Source organism: Lolium rigidum, chromosome 5 (genome assembly GCF_022539505.1).
Source record: "Lolium rigidum isolate FL_2022 chromosome 5, APGP_CSIRO_Lrig_0.1, whole genome shotgun sequence".
NCBI classification, from domain to species: Eukaryota; Viridiplantae; Streptophyta; class Magnoliopsida; order Poales; family Poaceae; genus Lolium; species Lolium rigidum.
The window spans coordinates 104,032,107-104,042,172 of NC_061512.1; the positions used below are offsets into that span (position 1 = coordinate 104,032,107).

General features: G+C 45.5%; 1 protein-coding gene across 1 annotated transcript; it reads left to right on the forward strand.

Annotated features, from left to right (window-relative positions):
• Positions 1-2,232: 2,232 nt before the first annotated feature.
• On the forward strand, positions 2,233-8,044 carry LOC124652986 (homeobox-leucine zipper protein HOX33-like). The gene is made up of 17 exons (XM_047192035.1): positions 2,233-2,537; positions 3,788-3,959; positions 4,100-4,215; positions 4,301-4,391; positions 4,493-4,702; positions 4,805-4,888; positions 5,121-5,276; positions 5,364-5,438; positions 5,549-5,655; positions 5,764-5,956; positions 6,082-6,270; positions 6,356-6,436; positions 6,522-6,656; positions 6,752-7,068; positions 7,182-7,287; positions 7,408-7,557; positions 7,658-8,044. The coding sequence occupies exons 1-17, from the start codon at positions 2,233-2,235 to the stop codon at positions 7,808-7,810; spliced, it is 2,640 nt and encodes an 879-aa protein (XP_047047991.1). The 3' UTR covers positions 7,811-8,044.
• Positions 8,045-10,066: the final 2,022 nt, after the last annotated feature.

Below are 10,066 nucleotides of genomic sequence, written 5' to 3' on the forward strand. Positions count from 1 at the left end.
GCTTTGAAGCTTTCCTTGAAACTCACCGTCAGATTGAGAATGCCATTACCATGCCCAGCTCGTTTATGATCTGAAAATGCACCATTGGCAGCGACATGGCCGTCGCCTTTGATCCTACCATTTCATTCATTTATTTGTCACATGTATCATTGTTGAGACATTTGTTCATTTGTCCAATTTTCCGAAAATTGTTGTAATTTGGTTGAGACATTTTTCATTTGTTCAATTTTCCTAAAACTGTTGTAATAATTTGATTCAGACTATTGTTTATGTGTTGTAATAATTTGGATGGTTATTTGATTAGTTATGATCGATTGTTGTATGTCTTGCATATGAATTCTATGAAAAATCCCGCCTTTACGGGTTTGGAAGCCGCTGCGCAGAACATCATTTTTCCGTAAACACGACTTCGGTGAACTGAACTCCGAATTTCCAGTTCGCGTTTTACGGGCTCTGCTAGAGATGCTCTTAAATAGTAATTATGCTAGTGGTGAATCCACAACTTACCGAGAACTCGTTCTACACCTATTGAGTTTCGGGTACTTTACATTGCTCATGTTGCCTGTTTCTACTTTGCTCAAGTCTCTCTATTCGCAATTCAATCAATTACACTTATTTCACTTTGCTTTGGATACATCTAAATAAAGGTAGCAAGAGACAACAAAAACTTCATCAAATAGCCCCACCGTGATTCTACATTCGTACTTTTAAAACTAGCTACAAAGGCTCTATGTATCTGTAGATATCAAGGTACTTTCGGACGTTGTTTTCGGGAGATAAGCGCTTTTCAATTCGTTTACCTGCTCTAAATCGGACATGTGTCGAAAAATTAGACATGGCAGTCAGAAAGTATGCTTTCGATACAAAAAAGAAACGCTGGAAAAGAAACGGGAGGAAACGAAGGGCGATTACCACCAGCAAGACCCACGTCACGTACTACCACGAATGGGCAAACTGCCCTCGGTAACGCGGCCGAATCCTAGCCGTCCAGATCAACTGGCCTAGGCCCCATCGTACGGCCGCAGACCGGTCAACACGAGCGGCCCTGGCCACACTCCCCCTGTTTCCAGTGCACGGGCCTAGCGCCACCCAGGGCCGAACCTACACCAAGGATCTTCTGTGCAGCCTCCCTCACCTCTGCAGCTGATGCCTACTGGGTGGTGACCGCAGAAGATCAGAGATGGTCTGCACCAATGGCGCAGTAGCTTTGACTGTTTGGATTTGCAGGAGGAACAGTATTAATAAAGGAGCACAAAAGGCTTTTTTCTTGGGCGGAAAGGCCAGACTGCATCATTTCTTTTCATGGGCTCACTCACTGACCCACTTCCTTCATTCTATCACTGCCAAAATTCTACTCCTCAAGAAAAAAAAAATCACTGCCGAAATTCTTGTAACTGAAACTTAACAAATTTCATTATGGTTTTTGTATGATAGACCTTTGCTAATTTGCTCTGTCAATTTTGAGAACTGAAAAGTTGTTCCACAAAAAGAAATCAAAATCGCATGTAGACTGCTTGGACTGTATCGGGCCGAGTAAATTTGAAATAGCGAGGCAGCTCCACCGTTGTGTTTATTTCTTTTATATTCAGACCAATAGCAGTTAAAGAGTAATGTGAAAAGCTACACTCTTGGAAAGAATAGAAACTTGGAGGTAGAATACAAACATTCACACGGGTTTCTAAAAAGTTCATGCCACCCAAAAAAACTACTGCCTCCTGCCCCATGCATGCCTAAAGAATCTTTTTTGCGGGTAGTCATTCCTAGAGAATCCTTGTGTGACACTGGAACTTTGCAATGTTTAAAGGTGTCTCTGCTTATCCACTGAACCAGACCGAAACCTCTCTGTTTTGTTCACTGTTTGGAGCCCTGATTTCAAACTTCAATTTTAGAGATACCTATTACTTACATAATAATGTGATACTCATTCTTTGCAAGAACATCGATTTAAGAGGCATTCTGAAAAATATAAAAAAGAGAAAATCAGAAAAGGAGATGTCACATTCAATTCAAATGTTAAAAACTCTTGGCAAAAGTGAGCAGAGAGAGACGTCTCAAAACGAGACAGAGTGTGTGTCTGTAGAGAGAGAGAGAGAGAGCGTCACTCGTAGCTGTGCTACTGAGACTGCAGTATTAAAACCAGCCCAGGCGGCGTGCTCTCCTCTTCCAACACCAACCACTCTCCCCAAGAACCGCAAAGCAGACGCACGCCATGGCCACCGGAGCTCGCAGGCCATGACGCGCCAGCGTCCTTGGCCTCCTTCCCCTCCTCCTCCTCCTCGCCTTCGTTTCCTACCAGCAGCAGCGACCGACAGCGGCGCCGGGATGGCGAGGCTCTCGCCGGGTTGTGGGGCGGCGGCGCCGCAGGTGGACACGGGCAAGTACGTGCGCTACACCCCCGAGCAGGTGGAGGCGCTGGAGCGCGTCTACAACGACTGCCCCAAGCCCACCTCCCTCCGCCGCCAGCAGATCATCAGGGACTGCCCCATCCTCTCCAACATCGAGCCCAAGCAGATCAAAGTTTGGTTCCAGAACCGCAGGTCCCTCTCGCTCTCTCTCTGAGCCCTCTCTCCCAGTCTCTCCGATCTGCTCAGGTCTCCTTTGTTGCGGGGAATGTAGGGGGCAAGCAGCCGTCTTTCCCGCTGCTTTTGCGGAGATTACTACATTTATGTGCATGTTCTTGGGGAATTTTCTTCCGAGTTGGTTTTCGGTAATGCCACATGATTTCCTGTGTTATTAATCTTGCGGGAAGGAGCCAAAGCTTTGTGCGGTTTCCAGTCTACGTAAGAGATTCTTTTGGTAGTGTTTCCACAGTTTCTTGTAAAACTCTGAAGAAAAGAGAAAAAAAATACTCTGCAAATGTGGCTCACTCCAAAGGAGGAAGGGCCTTTGCCTGTTCTGCTTGAATCTGTTCTTGATTTGAGCTTGCTTCATTCTAGTATTGCACCATGATTTTTACAAACTTTGCACGCTGATTTGGGGCTCTGCATCTCTCACTGTTCTTTGACATCTGTGGATTTTGCGGTCAAAACAACCTGGATGTACTTGCACACCAACATCAGAAGTCTTTTATGGTATTTATATGGGAAAATTTGGGCCAAGTGCAACTCCCAAATCTGGACTTTATTTAAATATACTTTTCTCCAACAAATATTCCCTTGCTGATTTCTTTGTTTCCTGTGCAAGCTTGCCATTCCATACCAAGGCCTGTCTTTTCCCCACTGTCTTGTTCTGTCGTTCTTGTTTACTGTCCTATTTTAGTTTCATTTCCAAGGTTACTTTATTTGCTTTCTTTGTCAATCTTCGGTAGATTCATAGTACAAAGTAATGCAGCGTTTCTCTACTGCTGTTAGTAACTCTGTGGAAGAACAGCTCTTCCTGGTGGTTTGCTAGCATACTGTACCCATAAAGGGGAAATAATATGATCCAGGAATCTTTTGCACAGTGCAATGTGTTGAAATCTAGTCTGCACTTTCACAGATTCAGGCATACACATCACTTTCAGTTAGGCAATGATTCACATGTATCTGTTCCATTTGCATAGTAGTATTAGCCATTTGTCTCTTTTGCAAAGGGCTTTTTTTGCCCTGTTTTTGATTTGATCAGGCCCCCCTTTTATGCCATTACCTCAAGGAATATTGCTGATTTTGCCTCTGCCTGATAACAAGAAATAATACTACTACCGTGTCAGCTAGAGGCCACTACTATCATTTCAGTAGTTTAGTATCTAGGTGCGCATGCCACTGACTGAAGTGCTGAAGTGTGTGTGCCTTTTTCTTGTGATTGGTAGGTGCCGGGAGAAGCAGCGCAAGGAGTCCTCCCGCATGCAGACGGTGAACCGGAAGCTGACTGCGATGAACAAGCTGCTGATGGAGGAGAATGACCGGCTGCAGAAGCAGTTGTCGCGCCTCATCTTCGAGAAGGAGGCGGCGACCAAGAGTCTCAAGACTCATATCCACAATGTGAGCTCCCTACCCTGCTTATAGATGCCATATGGTGGACCCGTCCACTGTAGATGGGTTCATGTTGTGTTGTAGACTCTGTCGATTCAATGTATTGCCATATTGTTGTTCTTTTGGTAACATCTTACAATTTTCTTCAGGCTTCGGCGGCCACCACGGACACGAGCTGCGACTCCGTGGTGACGAGTGGTCAGCACCATCAGCAGCAAAACGCCATTGTGCCGCGTCCGCAAAGGGATGCGAACAACCCAGCTGGGTAAGTGCAATGCCCAGTCTCCTTTTTCTGGTAACATATGTTTGATCTGTGCAAGTTTGCTGAGATGTTGTATTTCTTCGTGCAGTCTCCTTGCTATCGCTGAGGAAACCATGGCAGAGTTCCTGTCCAAGGCGACAGGGACTGCTGTCGAATGGGTGCAAATGGTTGGGATGAAGGTAATACATAAAATCATTGTCCAAGATAGCAGTACTGCACAATGAGTTGATTTTTTCTAGCTTGCTGGTTCTAACCACCCTGAACTGGCACTTGATTGCAGCCTGGTCCGGATTCCATTGGAATCATCGCTGTTTCGCACAATTGTATTGGCGTAGCAGCCCGAGCTTGCGGTCTTGTGAGCCTTGAGCCCACAAAGGTTGCGGAGATCCTCAAGGATCGTCCATCTTGGTATCGCGACTGTCGTTGCGTTGAAATCCTCCATGTTTTCCCCACGGGTAATGGTGGAACTATCGAGCTAATCTACATGCAGGTGTGTGTTTGCTCACCAATGAGCTGCAGGTTTCATGTTCTTGTTTCTGTACTAGTTCATCTATTGGTGTTGATGATGATCATTCTCATTTTAATTCCTTAGACTTACGCGCCGACAACTCTGGCGGCACCACGCGACTTCTGGACACTCCGCTACACCAGCGGCCTGGAAGATGGCAGTCTTGTGGTATTAATTTGATCTTTACTTACCGGCTGTAATACTACACTCATGTCATCGTTGTTTGTTGCTGGTCTTTGTCATGTTCTGATTGGGCTCAATCTGTTTGGACGAACAGTGTTATTGTGACTTACCACTGTAGTAATGTAGTGTAATGATTCTGTAATAAATTGTACCTATCTGTTCCACAGGAAGTACCATGCAGTGTTGCTCATATTGTGATGCTGTTCTTGTTCTGCAGATCTGTGAGAGGTCACTGACTCAGTCCACAGGCGGTCCATCTGGGCCTACTACTCCAAATTTTATCAGAGCTGAGGTGCTCCCTAGTGGTTTTCTGATTCGACCATGCGAGGGAGGTGGCTCCATGATCCACATTGTGGATCATGTTGATTTGGATGTAAGTAGCAAAAGGTTTTCATAGGATTGGCTATCACTTGAATACTTTTGGTAGACATGCATCTTATAAATTATGTGTATTCTGTAGGCCTGGAGTGTGCCTGAGGTCCTTCGACCGCTCTACGAGTCTCCCAAGATCCTTGCGCAGAAGATGACTATTGCGGTATATATGCCCTTCCATTACATTGCTGATAATAATTTATTGGCCATCTGTAGTGACACTGAATCTGTAATTTGATTGATGCATGACACGTGATTGTTCTTTGTGTACAGGCACTGCGACACATCAGGCAAATCGCTCATGAATCAAGTGGTGAAATTCCGTATGGAGCTGGCCGGCAGCCTGCAGTTCTCAGAACCTTCAGCCAAAGACTCAGCAGGTTTGTATCATTTGAATGTTCCTGTGGTCTTATAAGCCATTTGCCGCCCATCTTATGATATTGCATGCATGTGTACCACACCTCTAAACTCGAGTCACTACTTTGCAGAGGCTTCAATGATGCTTTAAATGGATTTCCGGATGATGGGTGGTCCTTGTTGAGCAGTGATGGTGCTGAGGATATTACCATCACAGTAAACTCGTCCCCAAACAAGCTTGTTGGATCCCATCTCAGCCCCTCCCCGCTCTTTTCTGCTATCGGGGGTGGCATCCTGTGTGCAAAGGCATCAATGCTTCTGCAGGTGTATATTTAGTCTTGTTTCGTTTGTTGTTCCTATACTAAATAGTCTTTGTGTTTGTTCCACATCACCAAAATTAATTTTCCTGTCATGAAAAAGTTAACCAAGTGTACTTTTTGATAATGCAGGATGTCCCGCCTGCTTTACTTGTGCGATTTCTGAGGGAGCATCGTTCAGAATGGGCTGATCCTGGTGTTGACGCTTATTCAGCTGCTTCTTTGAGGGCAGGCCCGTACGCAGTTCCTGGTTTAAGGGCTGGTGGGTTCATGGGAACTCCAGTTATACTGCCCCTTGCCCACACCTTGGAGCATGAAGAGGTAGTTAATGCTTAACCTTCAGTTCTCTCATCATGATGAATCGCCATTGTCAGTGCATCAATCTTATAATTTTTTAAATTTGTAGTTCCTTGAGGTCCTTAGGCTGGAAGGACATGGTTTCAGCCATGATGAGATGCTTCTTGCGCGAGATATGTACCTTCTTCAGGTACGGTGTTTTCTGGTTTATATCTTTAGGTTGCCCGTTTTATGCTTGTGGTATCCTGATGGGCTGACATGATTTGCTACTGCAGCTATGCAGCGGGGTTGATGAGAATGCTTCAGGCGCCTGCGCACAGCTCGTTTTTGCACCTATTGATGAATCTTTTGCTGATGACGCACCTCTGCTACCCTCAGGCTTCCGCGTGATACCATTGGACACGAAGACGGTTAGCGCTTATATGATCAACGCAGCTATATAGCCTAAGTTTTGGTGTTGTTTTTTGTTGCCACGCTAACTGGTTCATTATGCATTCAACTGCAGGACATGCCATCTGCCACACGCACACTTGATCTCGCCTCTTCCCTAGAGGTTGGGTCAGCTGGAGCTCTGCGTTGTTCAAGTGACGCCGCCAACACGAGATCGGTCCTGACCATTGCCTTCCAGTTCTCATTCGAGAACCACCTCCGTGAGAATGTGGCGGCGATGGCCAGGCAGTACGTGAGGGCCGTGATGGCATCGGTGCAGAGGGTGGCCATGGCGATAGCTCCATCTCGCCTCGGCACACAGATCCAAATGAAGCACCCTCCTGGCTCTCCCGAGGCGATTACACTTGCAAGCTGGATTGGCAGGAGCTACAGGTCAGAAAAACCCCTCTACACAACTCGGCACATTGCCTATCCCAAAATCATGTATGCTGAGTTGCCCATGAGTAATTATTTCTGAAGCTGTTAACATTGTCAAAACCTTCCAGGGCTCACACTGGAGAAGAGATCCGCTGGTCGGACACTGAAGAAGCAGACTCTCCCCTGAAGCTGTTGTGGAACCACAGCGACGCCATACTCTGCTGTTCTCTGAAGGTCAGTTAGTGTGCTGCTCATTTCACTGTCTTGTTTCACCAAATTAACTGGCTGTGCTGCTGTAAAATAAAGCCTGTCCTGAAACCACTACCTAACAAGGGTAACTTGTGCTATTGGCAGCCTGCTCCCATGTTCACCTTTGGCAACAATGCGGCCCTGGACATGCTGGAAACGACGCTGGTGAACCTGCAAGACATCTCGCTGGAGGCGATCCTGGACGAGGAGGGCCGCAAAGCGCTGTGCTCGGAGTTTGCCAAGGTCATGCAGCAGGTAACTAGCTAACCTAAACCAGCAGCAGTGACTGAACCTAAGGCCATGGATCTCCTAGTTCAGCCGACTGATCGAAATTCCTGTATATGCGTGATTCCAGGGTTTCGCGTACCTGCCGGGTGGCGTGTGCAAGTCCAGCATGGGGCGGCAGGCGTCCTATGATCAGGCTGTGGCGTGGAAGGTGCTGAGCGATGACGTCTCTGGCGCCCCGCACTGCCTCGCCTTCATGTTCGTCAACTGGACCTTCCTCTGATAGCCGGCAGCCACCAGCAGCATCAGATTGCTTGTGTTGTGGTGTTGTCCTAGTAGTACTATCATATGGGAACGGTGCAATCATGTATCCTAGTTATCGCTCGCTTGCACCTGTCCCGTGTTCTTGTTCATCGTGGCCAGACCTGATGATCTGTATGTGACTATGTTTTCTCCTGTGATGCAAAACCTATTTGGCATTCGCCTGTAGTGATCGAGACCTATCTGTATCTACCTACCTTGTTGATCTTGTGATTTGCTTATGAATGGAACTATCGCGTGTGCATCCTGTGATTTGCTGGAGTCAGTTCATGTTTTCGGGGTGATCTTGATTACCTGGTCTGGGTTGGGGTTTCGTCCATGGCCGCTTGAGAGGGAGAGGCTGTCCATGGCGTGCAACGGCAGTCGCCGTCCCCTGCCTGCAGGAGAGGCGAGTAGCCGGTGAAAAACAATTGCTGGAGTCCAGACCGAATTGGCGTTGCCGATGAGGGTTTCCTGTTTTCAGGGCGGCGCCCCTGGATCTGGCTAGTTTTTTCAGCCTTTTTTTTAATAAAAAATCAACCATGTTTCTAAATGATCTAGTAATAAAATTACTTATATAAATAGTTTAGCATATAGATCCAATAGATAAATAGTTTTACTATAAGTAAAAAAAAAATACAGATGTTGCGCAAGAGTGCATCACAGATTTTGCTCGACAAGAGGATCCTAGTTATCATACAAATGATCATACTGTTGTTAAAACTATAGGATCAACTAGGCTAGATATAATCGGTAGTATAATCTATATAATGAATCTATTTGAGAGAGGGGAAGGGGTACCTTTTCCTTGGCTCGAAGATCCCGTCGAGCGGCCATGGTGAAGGGCGGCGGCGACGGTAGGGAGTGGGCGAGGTGGTGGTGGCGGTGCTTCCCGCAAGCCCTAGATCGGTAGGGTGTGTCGGTGGGGTGTGCGGCACGCAACAAACCTCGTGTTGTGTGCCACCAGCCCCCACCTCTATATAGCGCAGCGTGACAGAGCCCCGCGGGTTGGGCGCCCTCGATCATTTAGTGCTATACTCCGTATCTGTTTATTAGGTGACATATAGTCTAATAAAAATGCTAACCATAAACTCGGTCAACAAAAAAATGTTTCCAACGCTATAATTTTTATGACATATAATTTATATTTTATTAATTAAATTTAAGATCATACTCCTTTTTTAAATTATGTGTCGGCTTAATAAACCATGGCATACATGTCACGGATCAGAACTTATGATAATCTTGCTTAATTGTGCACCTAAACACAACCACCAGGTAAATATATATTCTCATAATCGTCATGAAAGATCACTGACTTTTCCATCACTGACCAGGCCATAATATTTTTCTAGTAGTGGTTACATATACTTGCACGCAAATCCATGGATGCATGCAGTCATCAGTGCAATCTTAAACAAAGTGTCTACTGGTAGGCTATCACAAAAACGTAAATTGAATATATCTATGGTAATTAATCAGCCTTAGGTGGAATCCTACAAACCCTTCAAATTTTTTTATGCACTGCATGGTACTTGCAGAATAATACTCATACTTGGGCATTTTTGTAAATCAATTTTTTGTAATTTAAAAACTAAGTATGCTAAAATTGATTCATACACGAGTGAACCGATAGTTAATATTGATGATTTTTGATCATGCAAAAGCTTTGTGTGTTGTTTGATATATACTACAGTACTTCTTTACCATGTCACAATCCACCAGGTGGAACATGAAAATGATCAATGACCGCTACCAGGTCGTACGTAAACATATAGTAACGTCGGTCAAGCACACTAGTAGAAAACGGGGCATTAGCACTGATTCGTCAGGGTTTTTGCACCAGTTGTCCAGCCGGTGCAACGCAATCGAAACTAAAGGTCCCCCTTTAGCACCGCAGCGTTTTGGGGCAGGAAAATGCCCTAAAACACCTGCCGCGGCAGAGTCTTGTGAATCCATTAACACAACATCGTTATAAATATAGAGATCGAAGTGACCTCTTTTATCATGCTTGGTCAAACATATTACATAATGGTACATGTTCATGCATATATACAATATAATTTATATTACGATCCCTAATGTCTAAAATCGATTTGCTGATGGAATTCTTCGGTTGGTTCTATGACCTCGTCAAGTAAGAATCCCACAATTCTTCTTGAATTGCTCGTACACGCTCGGTTGCTAGAAGACCGCCCCGCAACCGTTCGATCTAATTTAAAGAAGGGGTCAATATATA